Source organism: Sylvia atricapilla, chromosome 2 (assembly GCF_009819655.1).
Source record: "Sylvia atricapilla isolate bSylAtr1 chromosome 2, bSylAtr1.pri, whole genome shotgun sequence".
NCBI lineage: Eukaryota > Metazoa > Chordata > Aves > Passeriformes > Sylviidae > Sylvia > Sylvia atricapilla.
In genome coordinates, this window is record NC_089141.1 from 106587880 (window position 1) to 106613428 (window position 25549).

Genomic DNA, 25549 nt, shown 5'->3' on the forward strand with positions numbered 1-25549 from the left:
TTATTACCAAAGGCTTCATAACAATTTTATAGTAAAACATCTATATGCTGTGTTGAAGAAATACTTGTACAGTAAAAAGGAAATATGGGACAGCTGATTTAGGAAAAAAACAGCAACTATCAAAGAAATCTTTTAAATCTTGTACACAAAGGAAATTTTACATCACCAGTATTATCATAAAACACTGTTCTCTTGCCAGTATAAAATGAATGCTTATGATTATATATTTCCCAGGAATTTCCCAGGAATTTCCCAGGAAATTCTGGAATTGCCATACACATTTCAATGATCTGTTGCTTCATAGATGGTAATAAGAGCAGATGTATGTTAATCAGCAAGATATATAAATAATTTTTATTTTGTTTTACATTTCTAGGCCTTATTGGATTGTTATGGAGGCACAAAATTGGGATAAATAACAAAATGCCCATGCAATTGCTAAGAGTATTATTATCCTTGAAAGTACCATTTTATCAGACAAAATGTGAAAAAGGAACATCACAGGCAATTTCCAAACACATTTATAGTCATTAATTTAGTTCCACATTTCAGTGCTGAGTATTTTATAAACATTTTGACAGAGCAGAAATGTAAAAGTTGAGAAAAGAAGAAAATTAATCTCTTTTCTCAAACATTTCTTATATCAAGACTGCCAGTCCTCAAAATAGAGACATTTTCGTGCAATATGTCATGCTATTATTCTTCAAGAACTTTCAATTACCCACTTCTTGTCCACCACAGGTAATTTAAAATAATCTCATTACTGTTAAAATTAAATAAAGTAAAATGTAAATATGAGATAACATTTATTCTCTATGGAAACTGAAAAAAACCCAATTGACTGCTAACACTCAATCCTACATTAATAGCCCAAGCCTATGCATAGGTTTAATACTCTGTAAATCAGACTCTGTTTCAAAAGACACTCTCCATCCTCAGTTGATCATTTGTGATACTATACTTGTTTGCTGAAATAATTTCCTGACATATTTTCTGCCAAATACTTTCTCATCATTCCTTTCTCTATTTCCTTCTTCAAGCAACTGGATAAAATTTATTTAAGTCCATAATATGCAATTTTACTTTTATTAATGTATACACTGCACTAGACTATCAACTAATCCTCTTATAAGTTCAACAAGGTAATTTGCAGGGAGATAGACACATTCTACGAGTATTGTGCGTAACAGTTCTCTGTGTTCCATCTTCAGTAATAATGCTCACCATCAGTGGGTGTCAATAAAAGCAGTAGCTGGCCAAAGTGTCTAAGAGACTGACTACAATTCCTATTCTTTAGAAGAACTGTTTTCAATTAAAATCCAGTTTTGTTAAGGCAATGGCATTCATTCCACATTGTTTGAAGCTTCAATCCATAGACCTTGAGGTGAAAACATTTGTGTTTGCTCCTGAGTTTGCCAGGCTGTGGCTATAGAAGCAAATTTTCAGTTGAGTAAGCAGCAAGAAAGTTATTTTCATAGGCCTGGTGAGAAAATGCAGCAGAAATTCTTCCCTTTGTAGGTCTTTATCCAAATCATGGTTCTTCTAGATGAAAAATAACAAGTGCCTTATTTCTCTGTGCTGCACCTGACAATCAGGAATGTTGCTCACTCAAGGACTGAACTTGGAATGGTGGCAATATTGTTTAAAAAACAGATCTTTGCCTTCTTTCTTCCACAGGCTCAAAATTATCAGAGCTTTCAACATCCCCATCAGTGTCCATATGTCAGTAGTAGGAGTTAGAGTCTCCTGTTATATTCTCATCATTAACTCATTTCTGTTTCTTGGAACAAAAGAGACTCAAGTGAGTAGAGCAGCAGCAGCTGATGATAGTTTCAGGGCCATGCTGAACAGAGCTCAGCCCAGTTTGCTCAAACTACTTCTAGAAATCAGTTCTGGCTCTTGACCTGCTTGACAAAATGGCCCCAAGTCACACCTCACTGCCCTTTTCTACACACACATCCACACTCAGCTGGGCCCTTCTAGCACTGAGTATTCACAAGTGGAACTCCTGAGCTCCTCTGTCCTGAGGGGCTGAATCCTTCAGGCTTCCCACCCACTCCTAAGTCAATGCAGACCTTTGTGAAGTGAACCATCTCCCTCACTGTACAAGCTCCTTTTTTGATTTGTTTGTTTGTTTGCTTGTTTGTTTTTCTCTCTGAGATATAAATGAATTGTGAAGATAACCCTCTCCTTTCCATGTAAGGTTATGAGGCTAGAGAACCACACCATTGCTATTCTCTTGATACTGTATTTTCTCATTTTACTTGGCATATTTTGCCTTACAAAGTATCAGCTTTCAAAAAGGCACCAACTGTTTATCAGCAGTGAAGTCTATCAGAACAGCAAATTGAACTGCTTGAAATTTTTTTTAGGACTAAACACCTTAAGCAAATTATGTATTTGTAAAACTCGCTTAGCAAAGAATCTATTCTTATTACTATTGCAGTTCAGGAAATTAACTAGAAGGAAAAAAAATTTGCACAGGACATTTAATATCAGAAGCTAATAGGGCAGTGAGTTTCAGGTTTAAATTTACATATAAATTTACATAGAAAAATCACACTGAATTGAATTTCTTTTAGCTGATATGTGCATTAGTGCCTAAGTAATAATGCCCTGAAACAGAATACAGCAATGATTAGTTCCTAAGTTATTACAATAATTCTAAGCTCTCTGACTAAAAATTACTGCACTGTTAACCTCTTAATGGGGCCAACACATTGCACCAAGCAAACAAACTGGGAAAACAATGTTTTGCTAGAGATTATTACAAAAAGACACATTTTTTCTTAAATGGAAGGAAAGGGAGAGACTGAGAAAGCATTACATTTTATAGCTGAATCTATAATGTCCTCAGCTCCACCAAAAGATACCACACCATACTGATATTACAATAATTTATACACATATGGAAAACGAATGAACTAAATAATATGCACATACTTGGATTTCCATCCAAATATAAAAGATAGATAGAAAAGTAAGATTGATAGTAAAGACAGATAGAAAAAGTTGTAGCAAAGATGAGCTGAATGCTAAGTGAAGTGCTATTTTAGGATAATTATAAGGAGCATACCTGACAAGGGGATACAGACTGACTCAAAGTAAAATTAACATCCCAAATTCCCACAACTGAGAAAGTAATAACTATGCTCACATCTTAATGAATACTTTTTTGAATTTGAAATCAAGGGTACCTCTGCATCCATGGAGACTGAAGCTCAATAACTCCTCATACTCCCGAGATCACAGCCAGATTTCCTTCTCAGATCCAGCAGTGTTAGAAGAAGAAATTACCAATTACAGCTACTTTTTGCCAACATCTATACTGAAGATTGGATGATCACTTCCAGTGATCAGCTCAGTTGCCTAAATCACCTCATACAGTAACCTGGCTTATCAAAGCACAGTTGGCTTTGACAGCCCTACTAAAAAATGTACAAGTCAATCTTTTCCATTATCAGAATCAATGGAGAAGGAGATCATAAGTCATAGAATTGCTTGGGTTGGAAGAGACCTTAAAGATCATCCTGTTCCATGGGCAGGGACACCTTCCACCAGACCAGATTGCTCAGAGCTCCATCCATCCTGGCCTTGAACACTTCCAAGGATGGGACATCCACAGCTTCCTCAGGGAACCTGTGCCAGGGCCTCATCACCCCCACAGTAAGAAACCCCCTAACACCCAATAGAAATCTACTCTCTGTTAGTTTGAGGCCATTCTCTCTTTTCTTGTCACTGCATACTCTTGTAGAAAGTTTCTCTCTGTCTTTCCTGGAGGTTCCCTTCAGGTACTGGAAGGCCAAAATCAGGTCATCCTGAAGCCTTCTCTTCTCCAGGCTGAACAATCCCAATTCTCTCAGACTTTCCTCACAGGAGAGATGCTCCCTCTAATCATCCTGGTGGCCTTCTCTGGGCTCATTCCCAGAAATCCCTGTCCTTCCTGTGCTGGGGATCCCAGAGCTGGATGTGGCACTGCAGGTGGGACTCACCAGAGCAGAGAAAAGCAGAGGGACAGGATCCCCTCCCTCACTGCTGCCCACGCTGCTGTTGATGCAGCCAAGGACACCTTTGGCTTTCCGGACTGCAGAAAGATGGGCTGCTTCAGCTATCTGACACTGAATGAATGTAACAAAGGACCAAATTGTTCTTCAGAGGACTTTACAGGAAAATCATTTACACCTACTTTGTCATCAACATTTTTGGAAAGCATGACTCAGCAAGTGACAGATTTCAATACAGCTCCTATTCATCATTTTTATGGGTCACTTTGCTGTGCAGATGCAAGCACACAATATATGAGGTGCCAATGATGGAAAATAGTTTGAAGCAAATCAATAGATGTTTTTACACTCTTTGGGTGATAGGAGTATTTTGGGCGATGTAAATCCAGGCTCCATCTCCCAAAAACAGACATTTCTCTTTTTTTTCAGATTGTTCTTTCTCCTTCAGAGACCTCCACAACACCAGAAGAAAATACTTAAGGTCAGTAGCACTCAATAAAAAGTACTAGAAAGTGCAACATTCCCCAGTGAGAAATGTACTGTTCTTAGATAATGAAGTCAAGGGAGATATCAGCGACTACCGTGTTTTTAAAGTCAGTTGTCCCATGGAGTTGTAATATGCAAACTCTTCTGCAAGCATTTCATCACACTGAGATATCTGCCCAAAATCTGCCTCAAAATTGCAAAAATCAGCAGTTGTGACCCTTCCTTTCAGGGAAGTTAAGGAGATGCAAAATTTAGGATATTTTCCATTTCCAAATAGCTTCTGATATATCAGGTAAACAGTTTGCAAAACCTGTATTTTTCAATCATTTCTCTCTGCTCTAGACTAAATCTTACTCTCAGAGACCTTGTTTTAATGTAATTCAGGTTAAATGTTCAAGTAAATCTGTGTCATTCTCTTATTTACCACAGAACTGCACTATTATGCCTGGACTCTGAATGTGTACAGCACTTCAAGGTTTAGTTCCTGAACTAATTGTATCTGCCCATATAATGCTACAACATGTAGCTGTAATTATTTTCTGCTGGTCTCACTGATTTGGTTTCAAGTGCTACATAAAGTCACAATAATGCCATAAATTCACAAATCCAATAGACTAGAACGTACTCTGGAATGCTTGGTGAATGTTGATGATTTCTGCACATTTATAAAGAAGCCAGTAAGTGAAACCACAGAATTACTTCCAGGAACTTACTCTAATCTAATTAGCCAAATAGTTTAATACTGGATTCATATTTAGATCCAATGGCCCTGGATTGAAAATTTAATGTGATGAGGTTAGAAATCTCCATCTGACATGCAACTACAAACATGACAAAGTCTGTGTCAGTGAAATGCTGAATATCAGCTTGTTCAGAACTGACCAGGAAAAGGCAATGACCAGCACTGCCCATGTTGCAGTGCTTCAAAGACTTTCAGAAATACTTGGTAAAAACAAACTTATAACCACCTATCAGAACCCAAAGTTAGAATAGCAGCAGGACTAGTTATTACACTATTTCCACCAACTTTAAAGACTCCTGCTAAATGTGGAAAAAAAAATTCTACTATGTGCCCCTACTTACAGCTCATGCTGGTATGAGATAACTAAAAGTACTTCTTTACTTCAAAAGTAGTAACCAACTGTAATAATATCTCATTTTATTGAATTTTTATAACCATATTAATGAGGTAATTTACATCTCAGCTACACCACCTACCATCAAGTTACTCAATCAGTGGAGGTAAAATGGTAATTAATTTGACTGTCTTAGATCTTGCTCCTACTGTGATTCTCTCATTCTGTAGGTCTAGAAATAGATTTTTAAGGAAGCATTTCTTCACAATTTAAGAGACTGATAGCATGATTATCACTGGGACAAAACATGTAGATGTAGAGATAATTCTAATACAAAGATGAAATTGTCAGAATTTCTGCTGAGAAAATTTTTTCTCCTGAATTTTCTTGGAGTAAAATTCCTCTGATCAAATCTTTCTCTCCTAGATTCTAGACACCTGGGTTCTTTAAATCCAACTTTTATTTTTGGCATATCTTTGCAGTCTCAGGAGCCAGACAGTGTTATAATATGAAGAAAACTTCTTAAATGTTCATAGTTTTCCTGAAAACAGAATTACATATAAATCAAAAGGAACAATCTCTGTAAGAGCTACTTATTCTTTTCTTTACTATGACTCATAAGATCAGATAGACTTTGAAAACAGCCTTATTGCTAGCTGTTGCTCCAAGAAAAGTTAACTTTTAAGCCCTTGAGGTTTGCTCACAGATTACTGTATCACATGAAACAATAAATGCTGCATTTATATTGACTTCTGTGTGTGAAACACTAGAGGTATCTGCAGTCTGTCCCACACAGTCCTTTAGCAGTTACTCTACAAAAGTAATGCAAGCTTACTACATCACAGTGTTTATTAATAATATTAACATCTATACTTTTTTTTTTTTTTTTTTTTTATGGATGGTATCTCTTTCTAGAACCTCTTAAAAAGCAAAAATTAGAGCAGTCTAAACCAAGGCCCACACTTGCACTCCCCTGGGTCTGTGCATTTCAACTACTTCTGCTCTCAATCAGAAAGAAGCCTGTCTGTCTATATGAGGAAGATATTGAAGAAAGTGTTCATAAGATTATCATGAATCCATGCATCATGGAGTGAGAGTGTAAAGCCCTTTAAATACTGATTTCTCCACATTTCTGCCTGCTCAGTTTTTACCACCTGGCAGACCACTTTGTGAGGGAAAGAACTGCTACTAGAATTACCCGAAATATACTTTTTTGGGGGCATATCCACATGAGCCATTATTTCATCCTTTAACTTTTATACAATAAAAGCTATCTCCTCAGGTTTCAACTTCAAAACTTGGGTAGGTATCAATGAAATGCTTTCCAGTTGTTACATTCATCCTACAGTCACATTCCGCTGTGTAGGGCTCACACAGAACATATCTGCTGCATTCATTCTTCTAGACTGCCAAAACCAAGATGATGTGAAGGCTGGAACCAGCAATGGCAATATCCTGCCTCCACGTAGATCTGCATGTGAACAGTAACCCTGTGCCAGTGACCTTCAAAAAGCACCACAAAGGGCTCAGCAGCAGTGAGTGGGTCTGGGAGCGTTTACAAACACCAACAGCAGCACAAGTTTCAACTCACAAGAACCAATCTGGTGGAAGTGTGAGTGAGCAACATTTTTCAGAGACATATTACCAATTTTGGGGTACTCATGTGGTCTAAAGGACTTGAGAGAGAGAATAAAAAGACAGATTTGGCAGAGAAAAGCCAAAAACTATTGTCTCCACACTTATGTGGAAACCAAACACAATCCCTTGCAGGCTTTGGTTTTATTAAAGCAGAAACTAATAATTCACTGTTGGAAACAGACCTTCCCCTCTGGCTTATCTCCTGCTGTACAGATCCTGCTTGGAGCTCACTTATTAGATATTTCCTCTCAAGACAGAAAATACTTTTTTTCAAGTATATGGATTAAAAAGTCTCTTGACATAGTGAACCAGTGATATACACTTAGAATTTTCTCCATGAAATAGACAATGCTAACGAGAAAGTGCTTAAAGCAGTAACTAACAGCGTTTTAGACACTTTTCATCAAAATTTAAGAATCACCTTCTTTCTTGACCTCTGCATTCAACCTGAATAAATCCATTAGAATATTTGCAAGGCAAAGTAACTATTGAAGCTAATTTTTCTAAACAATTTGAGATAATGGACCTGAATTTATCAGCCTGAATTATGCCTCTATAATATTGTTACAAATTAGAAAATAAAAGTAAACATCAAAGTAAAATATAGTCACAAAAGTTTTAATTGTAAATTCTCACAGTGTTTTCAGTGGTTGAAGATATTATTAATTATCAGTTGATAAAATCAAAAATATGGTGGTTTTCTCTGCATTTAGAACTAAAAATATGTACCAATACTTACCTGAACTTTCTGATTCAGATGTTATGAATATTTGTATGTGTAGATTAACTTGTTGCTTATTGTAATGATCTAATTTAATCATCACTGTTTCAGAAGCTGTGCATACTGTCCACAGAAAGCCAGCAGAAAACAACTAGATGCTTTAACCCATGTTCTAGAGATCCAGAAAAAATATTTGATAAAATATTATTTTTTAATTTAAATATATATATTTTATATTATAAAAATTATTTTACTTTCACTCCAGAATTTTTAAATTCTGATCATGGGATCATAGCAATACTATTTTGGAGAAACAGAGATAGTCTTACATTTTTGTGGTAGCAGTAGGACCTCTGCCAAAACAGTCTTAAAGATAGAGCTTTCTGTTACACAGATGGACAACCTTCATAGAAACTGAACGAATAGTAGAGATCCCTTCTTCCTATTCCTTCATCTGACACAAGGAAAACAGAGATTTCTCACCAAGTCACATTAATCACTGAGGGGGAAAACAGTGCAGTAGCACCTGTTCTCTTGGAACCTCTGAAAAATGGCAGGACAGGTTTAAAGGTTAGACTTCTGCAGAAAAAAAAAATCACAGAAGAAAAAAAATCTGCAAAAAAAATATCAAAGAATCACATTTTTAAGAGCCTCCAAACATAGCTGGAAAATTTACACTTTACTACATCTTTTGGAGAAATTCTCACTGTTTTCTTTCATGTTCCTCTCATTGTTATTTATTTAAGAAAATCAAAATGAAAAACCCAAAATACAAGCCCAAACAGAAACATTAAAAAAAACCCACTCAACTCTAAGAGTGTACACAAAATCATGTTTTGTCTTGAGCCAAAAATCTAACTTAAGTTCCTAGTACTGATAGAATGACAGGGAACAAGTTCAAACATTACATTTTCCTTTCAATAATGTTACTTTACTACCTACTTCAATCTGTACTCCAGGCCATCAGTGAGCAATTTTTCTTAAAAAGAACTTTTTCCATGGACTTGCTATGTTTAATGGTTGAGGGAAAAAAACCCCCTCTTGTTTCGATTGCTGAGCTCCAGGGGAGCAACAGCAGTTATGGACAAAGCGAATTGGTACTTTTGTTATTCAGGGCCATTCTCTTTCTTCACCTAACAGTTATTTTTCATAGATATGACCAGTTGTCCAGATGAAACATCCCCTCTAATTACTTGCTTTAGATCTAACCTCACATTTTTTGCTCCACGGCAGTGAAAGCTCAGATGTCATTTTGTGATCTACATTTGCTCCTTGCTCTTATATCAAAGAACTGATTATTCATTTGTAGGGATAAGAGAAGGGGATTGGCAGCAACTAAATATTTATTGAAAAAAATCACTCACGTTTTTATACTTCTAATAATTTTCCTTTTTTTTTTTTTTTTTAATGAGCTATAACAATATGGTCTGGTCTGAATTATTTGCCAAACCGCTTTTAGTTCAAGTGATTAATAATTACTACCTCCTCAAATTTGTTTTTCCTCCCACCAACCATGTTGCCATGGTTCTTTTACTTTTTTTACTAAAAATCGTCATGAAAGCAAATGATAGAAATCAAAAAATCCTAGGGCATGATTCATAACTCCAGGTTACTCAGTTTCTGAGAATATGATCCAAGTATCAGCCATATGTAACAATATTCAGACTACAGTTTTGCTCAGGATTTATGAAAAAAAAAATGTACCACAGCTATGAAAACAGTGTGTCACTGTCTTCAACTGCCAAGCTACATAATTACAAAACATTCCTAATAATACCTGTTTTACTTTTAAATAAATAATGAAAAACTTAATAAGGGAGACACTGACCCATAATTTAGATTCTAAGTCGGTTCTGCTCTAAGACTAGTGTGACTTGTAACAAGATCTCTGCATTTTACCTGTGAATTGACATAATGCAGTTACCACAAAATACAAACTCCTGCTAGAAGGAACACGCTGAAGTGTTGTTTTACAGGATGGGTTCCAAACATTGGGGGACTGTGATGTGTCCATATCAGCTGGCAATGAGACACAGAAGGAAGAGAATAGAACAAAGCAGTGTGAGGACTCAGCCTCCACACTGTGTAATACCCAGCAATGTTTTGCTTATAAGTGGTTCTGCTTTGCTCCCATGAAGTTAAAAATCCATCAGTGGTTGAAGAACATTAGACGAGCACGTGAAGGATATTCTCCAGTTAAATTACACCTAAAATACAGATTTCATCCACTCTAGGACTGCTGTGTGATTCAGATGAAGGAGCAGTGAGAGTGGGGGCAATCAGGAGACACAGCCTAAAAACACACTATTTCTGTGCACTAAGATTTTAACACTAATTCATATTTTCTTGTGAGTTTCCTTCAAGTAATTAAACAGAAGGAAAGGTGCTGGAAAGAGGCATGGCAAGCGGAAAAATAACAAGTATTTTCAGAGATTTCTTCTGTTGTGCCTCGCTGTAAAACAACTGTAGGTTTAAAAAAGAATGCTATCTCCCACTGATGGGTTCTACTTCTGCAGTCCCCAAAGTATGATTCTCAGGTTGTAAAGATCTGCCAAGGCTTTTGTGGGGAACTATTCCTTGAACCAGTAAATCCTATGAGAAGAAACACATGACAGAGTTTGCAAAGGTGAAGATTCTGATCTACTACTTAAAAATCCATTAGAAGGCAAAATCATTTCTGTATGAAATGAGTTTAAGGAGTATCACAGAATTGTTTGGGTTGGACAGAACATAAAAGATCATCTCATTCCAACCACCCTGCCATGGGCAGGGACACCTTTCACCTAACCAGGTTGCTCAAAACCCCATCCAGCCTGGCCTTGGTCACTTCCAGGGATGGGGCAGCCACAGCTTCTCTGAGTAGGGCCTCACCACCCTCACAGTAAAGAATCTTTTCCTTACATCTGATCTAAACCTACTCTCTCTAAGTTCACAGTCACTACTCCTTGACTAACCACATGTCCTTGTCATAGCTCCCTCTCCAGCTCCTCTGTATCTCCCTTTAGGTACTGGAAGGCTGCTCGAGCCCCAAGTCTCTCTGTCCTCACAGAAAAGGTGCTCCAGCCCTTGGATCATCTTCATGGCACCCTGTGGACTCTCTACAACACATTCATATTGTTCCTATTTGGGGCACCACAGAGCTGGACTCAGCACTGCAGGTGGGGCTCCCCAGAGCAGAGGGGCAGAATCCCCTCCCTGGAGCTGCTGCCCCCTGATGCAGCCCAGGACCCGTTTGGCTTTGTGGGCTGCAGGCGTTCACAGCTGGGTCTCATGCATCAACACCCCCACGTCCTTCTCCTCAGAGCTGCTCTCAATCCATGATCTGCCCAGCCTGGATTTGTGCTTGGGATTGTCCTGAGCCAGGTGCAGGATCTTGCTCTTGGCCTTTTGAACTTGATGAGGTTTGTGCAGGCAATTCTTAGAATTCATAATGAATTCGAAAAGCTGTCAGCTACTAATGAACAGCAGTCTGATCTAGCCTGTGCTATACAGATGTCACTAACAGAGTAAAACCACAGAACAATTCAAAGATAGTTCAGAACTTTTTAGAAGTAAAATATACATTTGAAAATACATTTCTTCATCCTATACCACCCCCACTCTTACAAGTTTCTTCCTCTGCTTTTGTGATTTATTAGACTGCCACAGGCTGGTCTAGACAAGACAAAATTAAATAAAAATATGTTAATACTTTCATAAGAGAAAAATGAATAAATTCCTGAGCAGACTGTGATCAGGGAGCATACTTTCTCCCTTTTTCCCAGAACTACTTTTCAGCTGATCTCTTTTAATAGGGCTGATGGTCTTTGTCAGAGTGAAATGCAATGTGAAATTTGCAATGGTGGAAGCAAAGCCAGAGGTGACAAGTGTCCAACAGCACTCTCCCTTACATCATGCAGTTCAAAACAACAATTTTCTTCAATGATAGAATAGAAAGGGTGCCTCACAAATCTGAAATTTCTTTACTGGAAAATAATTGCAGGAGAGTGCTATGGAAATGTTTCTACATGTAGATGAAAAAGAATTGACAGACTATTTAATGACTTTGGGGAAATTGATGGAGTATTTAATGACTGAAAGATGGAGAATACTGAAAAAAAAAGACAAATATTCTTAAAATTTAGATTGGTTTCTTTCATAATGACAGCTGGCAAAAAAAGGAGTTTGAATCTGGGCACTGACTGATGAAGTTGTAAGGTAAAATTGGAAGTGTTCATTATAAGCAGCACTAGGACTGATTGGGTTATTTCAGTATTACCAACACTTGATAATATCCCTCCTCTGAAATACAGGTTTATCCTTGACACACCTGTAAGGGTTCCTCTATTTACAAAGCTTTAGGAATCCTTCACAGCTGGAATATATCCTTATAACCCTTCCAGGCTTCACTAATTATCTATTTTCTCTTAATATACACAGTACTTAGAAAATAAACCTGCAGCTGGATACTCTCCCTCCATTTCAGTGGGGTTATTCTTATTTCTGCAATGGTTGAGCACTGGATTTCAGACCATTCACAGCTTGGATTAGAAAGAATATCCAGATCAGCAGGCTACAGGCTTTAAAAAATCATTCATTTTAAACGAAAATCAGAAATCACGTATCAATCTGACCAAGTTGGAAAAAAACTCAGCCAAACCCCAAGAAAATACACAGCCTTCCCCCCTAAAGCCGAAAAAACATCACCACCAGCAAACAAACCAATAAACCACAAAATAAAAACACAAACCCCAAAAACCTGGGGACAAAAATGAGAAATAAATCTATCTTCAGGAAGTTTAACTGAACACTGAAAAAATAGACTGTCAACCATTCCTTACTTGGAAACAGAAGCATGTGGAATTATCACAAAGAAAGTTAAAATCAGTATTTTATTCTGCTATTTGCAAAGTAATGGCACCAAGCATTTATCCAACACAGAAGATACTATGACTACTAATGACCAGAGAGAAAAAGTGAGAAGAGAAAATGCTTCTCTGTCCCAAAACCTCTAAACATAACAATATCAAATAGTACTAGCAATATTCAGGGCCAAGCTTATGGCAATTTTCCATTTTTACTATAATTTCCCTCATAGAAAAAAATGAACATACACATAGAAAATGAGATTACATTATTTTTCTTATTCAAATGCTGCATTGACATTTAAAGCATTGTATCATACTATACAACTTGTGGTGGGCATTCTATTGACCACATGGACAAAAAAATTAAATCTAATTCAATTTAGATACAGGTGTGCCTCAAATTTTTACTGTGCTTCTATGTAAAAATTAGGAAGAAACTATTATATTTTTAAATACAACAGCTATTTCCTTTACTTCCTTTAATTTATGGGTCAGTTCTTAGGTCTTCACTGAAATCCATTTCACAGACTCATAGGATATGCTGAGTTGGAAGGGACCCATGAGGAATACAGAGTTCAACTCCTGGCCCTGGGCAGGACACCCCAAGAGTCACCCCATGAGCTTGAGGGTATTGTCCAAACACTTCTTCAACTCTGTCAGGCTGGTGCTGTGATCACTGCCCTGTAGAGCCTGTGCCAGTGCCCAACCAGAAACCCACACTGTTTACTGAAGAGTAAAGACTACAATAGGATTTCACTCTAAATTTCAACTTAGAAAACTTCTATTCAAACAAAGGTATTTCTTTTACTGATATACAGTGATTAAAATAAATGAAATTAGACTAAAGCTTAAAATTAATTACTTTTAAAATATGGCTCATGGCTTTCAATATTGACTTATTCAATGTTTTTATTTCCATAAACACCTTAATAATAATCTGGTTAAGAGCAAACTACAAGCTTAAATTATTTCAGCTATAACAGGTCAAAAGCATTTTAACAAAACTTGGGCAGCATAAAACTAGGCTTGATTCTTGATTTAACTAATCAATCTCCACTTTAAATTTTAGGTTGAGAGAAAAAACACATCCAAAACCAATATGTAGTGAGATGGGTCTCAACACTGTAGAAATGTAAATTTAAAATATTTTATTAAAAACTTGAGTTAAACCAAATTATCTCTAAGTCTTTCAGATACATATCTGCAGATACGCTTTGATATTGAAATTTTTCACCTTAAAGATGTTCAGATATGGATGTAACAAAGCAAACTAAAAGTAAATGTAACTGGAAAATCCTGTGTTGTTCCAATTCAAGATCACTAATCTAATCAGAATTAAGCATTATGCCAAAGATAGATGAAAGCACATGTAATAATACTTAGCATAGAAAATTCTGAGCAAATTAAATGAGGATGGCAACACAACGCATGAGTTTGGGTGGTGTCAGTACAGACCTAACTGTGGTATTTCCTTTTAGCTGATTTTATGCACTGAAAACAGAAGAGAGCAACTCTATGCTGACACCAAGATGTGAGCTACCACTGTATGGTGCTGCCAGGTAGAACTTGCTTCTTCAGAATTCTTTGCACTCTTCAACAGAGGAGCAACACTGACTGATGGCCAGTGCCTCAGGCCATCCACCAGGGTTAGAAGTTGCACAGAGTCAGAGACAGCCTAAATCCTGACACTTCCAGCCTCCCCCTTCCATGTGGTGGGAGCTGTCACCCTGGCACAGGCATGGCATTTCAGACAGATGCCCACGTATGAAGTACAAAAGGCTGAGTCAACCTAAAGCATTTCCAAACCTCAAACACAAAATTGGAATCTGCAAGGAAATATACTCATTGACTATAATAGGACATCAGGAAAAAGTTTTTTACAGAAAGGGTAATAAAGTATTGGAATGGTCTGCCTGGGGAGGTGGTGGATTCACCATCTCTGGATGTGTTTAAGAAAAGACTGGATGTTGCACTTGGTGCCATGGTGTAGTTGAGGCTAGGGTTGGGTTGGACTGGACTTGAGGATCCTGGAGGTCTCTTCCAACCTATTGATCCTGATTCTGACACGTGCCAAGATGACCCCATCCTATCCACTGTTCCTGGGGGGCCCACAGCCCTCAGCTCCCCAGGCCCTCCCTCACTAGCTGGTGGTCACCGTGGCCACCAACAACAGCAAGATGCTACACCCGGCTCATTTAACATCTCCATCCTGCCAGCTTTCCCTCTGCTGTAGCCAATTTCAGATGTTTTGGAAGTCTGATCACTTGTGTAAGACAGAACGGTATTTTAGACATGCTGAAGATAAATTTGTATCGTATTTGATGATGAGATTCAGCTATAACTACCATACAAAAGCAGTGTTATTAGTATTTTAAATTAAATGTTGCTAATCCTCTTTGTTCCAAGGGCCAGGAAGGAAGAAGTTTCTAAGGTCAAAAAGAGATCAATGTATTCATTAAATCTGACTCACTGAAGTAGCAAATGTCAGATAGACATAGTACCCAGTGTCTATGCTTTTTAAATATTTTTCAGCTTTTGAAGCAATTTCAAGTTCTTACCTTGACAAGACTCTATCTGCAGTTTTCACTAGTAAGATCTTCCAATGTTTTATTGTTCCCATTACTAGCACATTCCATGCAAGATTAAATAATTCAGATGTGAATTTTTTGCCATTAGCTCTTGGTGCATGTTGGTCAGCCAAACTGAGACAATATCACTAAATATTCTTCAGCGAATTACCTCATTTCTTCTCCATTTCTTCTTTGGCAAATGAAGTCGATAAAGCTGTTTAACATTCATATGACAGGGCTTGTTTTTCCAGACCCCCATGCTTCTAGATTTCTGTGATATTCTTCCAGTAGTTCAAAACCATTTTTTACCTTCAAGAACCCAATGTGTGCACATTCTAAATAACAGTATCACCAGCATTATTTGCTTTCTGTTCATGTCTGACCATTCCTCAGAAGTCAAGGACTGTTTGATTCTCTTTCCTGGTGTCACACTGACAGTTCTACTGAGACATTAGCTAGGAGAATCCCATTCCCTTACATTAGAGTCAGAAAACTCTCACACTCCAAAATTAAGTGCCTGGCATGTAGCAATCACAATTCCATAATGGTAACCACATGTTATTATTTGCTAGTCAGATATATTCATGTCATCTTCCAAATTCTTCAATAAAAAAAATTTATTACATTTTCCATAGAGATCTTAAGAAGAGGCATAGGTACTTCTTTATGTCCTTTATCTTCCTTTAAAGGAATTATCCAAATTTTAAGGTTACTAATTTCAGTGCCCTGAACATTGCAGAAGTATTTCATACTTTAATGTGGCTTTTTCAGGTTTTCACACTGAATTTGATTAAAATTTATAGGAAGAGTTCAAATGCACCTTGAGAATTTCTCATACAATAAGAGTCAATAGTGCACTTCAAATCTGGTTTTCCCTTTTACGACTTCAGAGAATTTTCAGATCAGAAAATGATATAAGGCAATGCGTGATCCTGTGGGACAAAAACCTACACTACTCTTTTCAAGGTCTCAAATCTCTTTTACTCCAGCTTTCATGTTTCTTACTAGCACCAGACACCTCCCAGCATACTCATCCAACACCAAGACTTTGAAAATATCATTATCTTTCTCCTCCCTACACAAGTTCACAGTCAGGACACTGAACTTCAAGCAAAGAAGAGCAAATCTGAAGTCATACATGAACAATGATATTAAAGTATTTTCAGAAGTGCTTACTAGTTTGGTTTTTTCCCCCCTATTTGAACACATGCAAAACCACTGAGGAGATTCTTCTCCCTTCCCAGCATCTGTGACTGGAAGAGGTATTCCCCTAGCACTTCCATCACATATTTTTATTTGCAGAAATGTTCCTACAGAAAAATACCACACCAGTCATTTCTATTCATATAACATGTTACCACCACCTGTTATTACAATGCATACAGAAAGCAGGATGTCTAGATGATAAAGCAAAAATCCATTAACAGAAGTTAGGAAAAATATTAGCTCTGAAAACAAACACCTTACAAATGATAATTCAAAGGCAAATAAAATTACAAATCAGTGGGAAACAAACCCACTATTTATTGAGAAAACATACTAAAAAATTATTTATTCTTTACATAGTTAAGTGATTTAAAGCATACTTATTTAATATGATGCAATCGTTCTTCCAGTATGACTAATATAATTTAAATTTTTTTGAGAGTGCCAGTATGTATTCATCTAGTAATACAAACATGATTAAATACATTCCAATGATTAAAGAAATTTACATGACAATAATAATTTGGCATGCATGAAGAAGCAAAGAACCAAAAGAGCCATATTCTGTAGTGGACAACAAATAAACTGAAGTTTTTTTCAAATTCAGGCTTATTTGAGTTCCAAAATTAAAAGCAGATGTCAGCAGAATAAAAGTGTAATTTTTCCAACAGGATAAAGAAGATACTTTTATTCAAGCATTTATTTTAGTTCATATCACTGAGCTTAAATGAGATCTTAATAAGTATTGAATTTTATTACTCAAAAAATGATGGTGTGATCACTTAATAAAATGGATTATTCCTCTGTGATAGCAGCCAGAACAACAATAAAAATGAAATTTTTCTTTTAAATGCAGTAGAACAAAATTAGACATTTAGAGTAATCTTACCAGAGCTTTACAGTCCACATCTATCGTCCTTTCTGCTGCTGCAGGTGTGCTGTAAATCTTTAAGGAGAACCACACTTTGCAATTTGTAGAACTTCCTCCTATGTTAGAAAAACCAAAATGTCTTACAAATTATCCTATGAGGTGATCAATGCTAGCAGCCTTCAAATCAATGAGAACTTTGAACTTTTACCAGAAATGTCACTCACTGTTCATACTGAGACAAAGAAAATCATGAACTGATTTAATCACTGTCAATCAACTGTATTATCTAATCCCTTCTTGTCAGGATTTAAAATAGTAACAAAATTAATACATACAGAAATTGGATGGAAAGAGCACTTGGCAAAGTAGCTTCCTAGACCACCACATTGTTTCTGGGTTTTAAATATCACTGATTCGTTACTAAAACTTCATAGCAAACTGAGAGTACTTTTGTAATTTTATATCAGGAAATCAAAATTAGTTCCTCTCAGACAATATTTTTTGTATCTAGAACCTTCTTGTTTTTAGAACACAGTCATGAATGTTAATAAAATTATCTCATCAATCTCATTCAGGTGGATTAAACAAATTAAGCCTGAAATCTCTACCATAAGGCCTGATTTTCACAGCACAAATATTTCATGTGGCATGATTTTTTCATGTATAAAGAGCTGTTCAGCACCTTTTAATAATGTATACCCAAGAACTACTTGCACTGTTCCTGTTTGTCAGTATATTGTATGAGATGAAAATAGCCTTAACCCTCCTACTCACACTTTCCTGAATTATACACTAGAGAGCTCCATTAGCACTCCTGTTTTACCACAGCATTAGTCTTGGGAGCTCCTAATGATTTTCCCTTCTGCTGTGACCTCAGCTCATCTCAGTCATCATTTTCCTTATTGCAGCTCCTTATTCCACATATATGACTTTATTTCCAAACCCTGTTTCAAATAAAATTGTTTCTGACAGGATTTATTTGCATTATTTTCTTACAATTTTCACCAAATATTTTCTTCATTAACTTACTCAGTTTCTCTGGACTAATTTTATTTACATGCAATTTCCTGGGTTATAACACCAGAATTCCAGGCTTACATTGTCTGGAATAGCCTCAGTGTCTTACTATCTATAAAAATTAGCATCATTGAGCTAAAGAGATCTTCTGAATGTCTATTAAAAGATTCTGGCAGGTACAGGACCCTGAGTTTAATCAATTGCAAAAGGTAAAAAAAAAACAAACCAAAAACCATAGAAGACAGTTAACTTGTGCAAGAAGGGAGGATCACCTTACACCAAAACAGAACATAATACCTTGGAAGATGAAATAAAAGTTCTTTATTAAAGACCAGAGGAAAATCAAAGAGTACCATAGCTTGGGACATCACATTTTTCAAGAACGCAGTCAAACTGTAGGAAAAGCTCTGAAATTCAGGTAGGAAAGAAAAGAGGAAAACATCAACAGTAAAGTTCCATTTACTAAAGATATGTGATTAAACTGCCGGACAAAGAGATTTATTAAAGTGCAGCAACACATTCATGAATGAATATCCATACAGTTAAGGAAAACAGAAAAGAGCATAAGCTTCTATTTAAACAAAATTAACAAGGCTGCCACCCTCTCCTCAAACCTCCAGGAACACTCACACCAAAAAAAACCCTCCACCCTCAAGTGACAACTTCCTAAAGATTTAAAAAAGCAGTAGCACAACCTTTTCAAACACATCTGAAGCTGGTAGCCTGACAAACTCAGAAAGGCTGAGGAATGATCAGGGTGGAAAAGGAATGCTCAAGGAAGATAAGGCTGCAGCAGAAAATCTAAATTAATTCTTTGCACTTGTGTTCATTACAGTGGAATTCAGGGACTTTCTACACTCTAGAGTTTGTTTTGAAGGGAATGGTCAGAGAGACTCTTCCAAACTTAAGTTTCAGCAGAAAACGTTTCAGAGCAGATTGATAAAGAAGAAAGTAACAAATCACCTTCAAAAGAGTGTCAGCCCAAAAATTTGGTTTCATGAAAGGCTTCCCTGTCCATAGCAGGGGGGTTGGGACCAGACAACCTTTAAGGTCCCCTCCAACCCAAACCAGTCTATGATTCTGCAAGTCTGTGAATTCAAAAGGACCTCATGCACGAAACGGTGATGGTACAAACCAGCATGTGGCCCCTTGCTTACATCAGCTTGGATATGGAGAAATGAAAAGGCAGAGAATGTGTTGCCAACTTTTAGACAGGTCTCCTATACAAATTCAGAAATTACAGATGTGAATTTGTTTATATATTCCAAATTATTAAGCATCACCATAAGGGAGGGGAGCCACAACACACAAAACTATTTGAATTCTTTCACAAAATCAGCAGCTGTGTGAACATGGAAATGTGGTTTACAGAGTACCCTGCATTGTTACTTGTCATTACAATATTAGGCCTTCCAGCAATTCATATATATTGCAACCAAGTTATTTTTCCATATACACTTAGAACCTTCTTTTTCTCTCTGACCACACATTTCTCCTCTGTATTCATAACTTCCCCGAATCACATTTCTGTTCTTCATAACTGCAATAATATAAAGCTTATAATCTACTTCCCTTCTCTCTCCTTCCTTTAATATATAAATTCATTTATTCTTTTCAATTTGCTTAAAAATACTCTCATTTCTGATATTTCTCAAAAGCAAAGCTTTCAGGTCAAGTTGCTTTCTTTCTAGTTTTGACTTCAAGTATTTTGAGCTATTAAAACCTTTTTTTTTTATGTTAGAAATTACTAATTTCTTTTTTTTCTACTTTTCATACAATTTGAATGTGTAAATTAATTTCTCTTTAAATTTTTCTCAATTTTGAAAAATCAAATGTTTTTTCTGAAGACCCTAAATAAGCTACAGTACTTACAGATTACCTTTCTGGGAAACAACTATCATGTTTGGGAAGGAATACCTTGTATGTATTTTTCAATGATGTTACATGTATTTTGATATTTTCCATGATAATAAAACTTGCCTAACACTTGCAATTTCCCTAAAAATTTTAAAATACTTTAATGGAAATAGTTTTTTTAATGCATAGTATGAACCTGGCAATTCTCTGCTGAAGGAGCATCTTGTTTATTTTTGCAGCTGGACCTTTGACAGAAAGTTCCGGCAATTTCTGCTCACTATTAAGCCTTGAAGTTGTATAAACTTTGATGTTCTGTCAACTTTTACTCAGTGAAAATGCAGCTGAATTGTTGTTTGCTGCCCACTAGCATTGCTAAAAACATAAAAGTCAGTGCTTTATCCTCACTTAGCTGAAAACCTGATATCAAATAGTGACTTTAAAGGTGAGTCCCTGCTCATGTAATTACCCATATAATGTATATGAACAGGCTACATCCAGGCCAATTTACTGCAATTATGCTCATTCAAATTTCTTCTCTTCCTAAAGCAACCCACAAGACAGGAACTAGTTCTTACTCTCAAGAATACTCAGAAGCCACTTCCAAAGCTATAAAGCTTAAGCTCCCTGGAAAAAGTAAAATACCTTAAAAAGATCAAAATAACAGCAAATGCTTTTGGAATTTCCTTTAGTTCTATCTCAGCATTCAAACTCAAAAAATAACTTGCATGGCTGGCCATAAGTGTAGTATTAGAAATTCATTTTCTAATGTACAGAGCAGAAGGTGAGGAGTTTGGGGATTTCTTTCACCATTTTTTGTTAAGAGTTTTTCAAAGAGTTTTACTTTACCAGAGAGCAGATTCTGGGAAAGGATCAACAATCAGGGGCAATGGAGATAAACTCAATATACTCAAGCTGAAACTCAGACTTGGCTCGCTCTCTAGTCACAGAACAAGGTTATATTTGCCTGTTTCTGTTTTCTGCACACATTTCAAAAGCAGGCAGAAAAGAAAAAAACATGCCCTCTTCCTTTTCTCTCTACTTTTCTAAACTTTCATTGACATTTTTAATGCATTTTAAGTCTTTTCTTAGGGCCTGAGCATTGCACTTTGATGTCTTGTGAGATAAACTCAATTTGACTTTAGGCCTGGATCTCTTATCTTATCACTCTGCACCTTCGATGACAAATAAAAATCCTTAGCCTGCTTTATGCAACCACCAGGTCATGATCTTGTCAGATCTCATGAAATAGATAAACCAAATTGTACTCAGTACCTCAGATGGAAATCACCACTAGAGAGGAGCGAGCACAAATCTGAGCATAAAAATGCATCTACTTCAATATTTAATCTCCACCACCTTCTCTTTTAGTCTCTCCTTTGGTCAGTAAGTTTTCACCCTGACAATTTAGGGTCAAGCATCTGCCACTAATGGTTAGTGCAAACCAAGATCTTTCATATGTTAGCTGCTGCATATTCAGTTAGCACCACTGTAAAAGAGCTTCCTAATTTTAAGTTTTTAAAACCTTCCCTGGTTATTTTTTTAATTTTTGGTTTTACTATGGAATCACTGGAAACATAGAAAGCTGTGTAATTTCTGTTTCATGTAGTTACCCTGAGCTGGGGAAACAACAAAAACAAAAATAAGGCATATTTCTGTATCCATTCCTTAATAACAAATCAATTTCTTCAACTAGTATTTATCTACAGTAATTACATTTGTGAACAGACAGTTCTGTAGTTAAAACACAGGACTACTAAATTACAATTTACATGAAAATTAAACTTGAACCTTCAACAAAAATTTCAGGTTAAAACCTCAAACTTCCTTTCCAAACCTTATTCCAGCCTGTATGATATAACAAAGCCATTTCTTCCTGAGCTGAATATCCTTTTGTAATCAAATCAGTCTGGTGCCTTGCCCTACTTCTCTTCAGTGATGCAAATAAACTGTTTCTCTTTTGCCCAATCTCTTTGTTCATTGTGCAATTTTAAATAATGTAATAAATTTGTAAAATTTAAAAAAATGTAATAAATTTATTTCTTAGCATATCAGTATTTTAAGCCACACACTTTCAATCTTATATTTTGTATCATGACCTGAAGAGTTATTCATTCTGAAATACTCTTCCTTCTAATCACAAGATGATCGTTTCTACTCACAGGATAAAAATACTTTATTACCATATCAGCCACAAGCTGAAATTTCTGATCTCTCCCCTTTCCATAATTTAACTTTTCATCCTATGCCTGCTACACCACCAATTAAATGTGCTGTCAGTTATAAATAGGAAAGATTCTTCTCTCCTGAGTGAGACACAACTGTCCATCAGTCACCTGAATGACACATCACTGATGATGAAGGAAGATTTGCCTTGCTGGCCTGAAAATTGTAGAATTTGGGAGGGGGTGTGTGATATGGACACAATGGGAAAATTTTAATTGTACTGCTAAATAGCATTAATTTATTTGAAATACTTCACCCTAATTTTACTGACTTCTTTTATTGGCATCAGAAATATGATTATTTAAGGAAGTAGGTGAATTTAAGTGATATTTTCAAATTTAATGGTAGTTCTTTGTACAGCACTTTTACCTAATATTTGCAGAGTTAGTATAGCAATAAAAATTAATAAAGTCATTCAATTCCATTCTTAAATAAAACACTCTTAAATAGGGATGTTTAAGGGTAGGGGTTTATTTTGGAATAACAGAAATAACACAGCATGATTTCTTGATTCTCCAAAAAACTTCCTAGGCTGGAAGTTATGAACTTTCTCATTGAGTGAACATCCTTAATGTTGTCCTCACAGGTATACTGCTGTACTTTACAGAATGTAAGACATAAATTAAAAATGACATTTTGTCTAGTTCCCTACAATATATAAACATGTATCAGTTTTCAATATGTAAAGAGCTCATGCAGGAAAAATCAAAATAAGCCTTTCTGATTCAGAATAAGTGATTTTCATATAAATCATGTGAAACAGGCTGGCTGCAAAGGCCATGATTATTTACATTCCTTATTTTTCTAACTGGACTAGCCTTAACCATCTGAGAATTACTATAAAAAGACCTGACATTTCTTTTGCAAACTATTACTGACAATTTTGGTTTTCCCATAATGCTAAATTTTTTTAAAAAAAAAATTTTACAGAATTTTAGGAGATTTCTTCCGACTCACCATAAACCTCCAAGTTCATTCCAGATACAAAACTAATTGCAATAATCAGTCCTAAGACATGTAAACCCTTTTTGGATACTTTTGACAGTGTCACTAGAGAAATCTAATTGATTCATATGCTAAAAGACAAACTTGCAATTTTTCTGTATAAGTAGACCCATCACTCCACTCAAAAAGTTAAAGCCTGTTTTAACTGACTCAAGATATCTCTCTTCACTTTTAGCTCCCAAGTGTGAAAAACCTGCACTTGATTTATGGGGAGAAGCTGTAAAACATTGACACATTAGGAAAATGTTGCAACCCTATTACACTGAGAGCTCAAAATGATGCAAAAAGTCAGACATTTATATTCATTTTTACTACATGAGGAATAACTTATCTTTGGAAAGGCAACACTTCTACACTTTCTCCTTCCAGGGGAGTTATTAGCTTAGCAGTTTCACCTTTTGGCTTGAGCTCATGAGTTTTCTATCCTAAGGGTTATATTTTTCAATAAAAGTAATCAATATGTACAGCTTTTTAAAATGCTTTTGTGTAACATGGCAAGACAAACTTTGCTCTCAGCTGCCATTTTACATACATGAACAAATCTGAGAAACCCTAACCCTAAATGAATATTCATTTCATGTATTCCATATAACACTACTTGAAAAAATATTTTAATATTCATCAGTCATTAATCTTGTTCTTAAAGGATATGATGTTATAATTCCCCAGGAGCAACTTCCATAAATTTAGAGTGTCTTACATTCTGTATCCAGCCTTAGCCATGCAGAGAGACAGTCCTTAAAGTGACTTTGAGGATGGAAGATTGCAATCGTTTGCACATGTAAATTGAAACTGATGTATGAAGGTGATGCCTTCAAAATGCTGCAATTTAAAATTAAATTATGCTGCTTTCATGTGTAAATATGTACTTAATATTAAATTAATTCAGAATTTTCGAGTTAATATAGTACCTATTGGTAGGCTTGGTGAAGAGGGGTATTCTACGAAAGGAAACTCTGCAAGATGGATTAAGGTTTCTTTTTTTCAAGACTTGACCTAAACCATGTAAGGACTGTATCTTCAGAGCCTTTTCCATTTAGGAAAATTTGGAAATGGAAATCAGAACAACTTTTTTAACTGCAAAATCAAAACTTCGTTTTGGCCCTTGGAATTATCTGTGATTAGTACACCACAAAGCTCGGAAAACGTGTCTGACCTCTTAAAAGGCAGAAATCCAGAAACTATTTTTAAAATTCTGGCTTTAAATCCATCTTTTCAAATTAACATCACCATCTTATGGTGGAAACTGATATACCACTAGCCCATGAAAGACATTCCTTTTCCCTAAACTTCTTCAAAACTGTAAGGAGAAAGAGGGAATTTTAACACTAGACAGCTTATTTCAAGGAAATGGATGACTAATGCTGTTGGTATCCTCCATTTTTGAAGCTCAGTCTTCCATACTATTAATACCACCACAGCAGGATGTTCTAACACCATTTTTCAGTTAGACACCTTTACTCCACATACACTTTCTCATCTCCATCTCCCAGGTAACAACATCAAAAAAATCCTCCAGCAGATCTGCTATGTCTGTGGGATGTGGAATATAGAAAATGTCTCTTTACCTCAGAATATTCCTGATGTCTTTCATAAACTCTCAGTACTTTAATATGATGATGTCACAGCTCTTCCTCCTCCCTTGCAGTTGAGTGATGAAAATGTAAATATGGCAAATGCCGTTATTCACCTTCTACAGGGGCTGTTTTTCACTCTCCATGTGTCCTACATTCATCCAGGGTGTGTATCTTTCAGGACATTTAGCCCAGCCTGACTACTGAAGACAGAAGATCTACCTGCTGGTACACACTGAGGTAGAAATCAGGATCTGATCTTATTACCATATTAGAATATTTCTGATTAAATTATGGTATGGGAATAAACTCAGGGCACATGGCAGTATGTCATCCAAGCACTTGGGACATCAGTAAAACAAGAGATAAAAAATCAACAATAACACAGGTAATATATTTGGGTTTAGGACTCATCTCCCCTCACCTTTTTGAGCTCTGCAGGCACCATGACATG

General features: G+C 36.2%; 1 protein-coding gene across 1 annotated transcript in view; it reads right to left on the reverse strand.

The window, feature by feature from the left end:
• Positions 1 to 25549, reverse strand: part of CFAP47 (cilia and flagella associated protein 47) — a 261413-nt gene that overhangs the window by 86157 nt on the left and 149707 nt on the right. The window contains exon 51 of the mRNA XM_066314030.1: positions 17438 to 17535. Coding sequence (XP_066170127.1) covers positions 17438 to 17535 — 98 coding nt within the window. The remainder of the gene's footprint in view (positions 1 to 17437; positions 17536 to 25549) is intronic.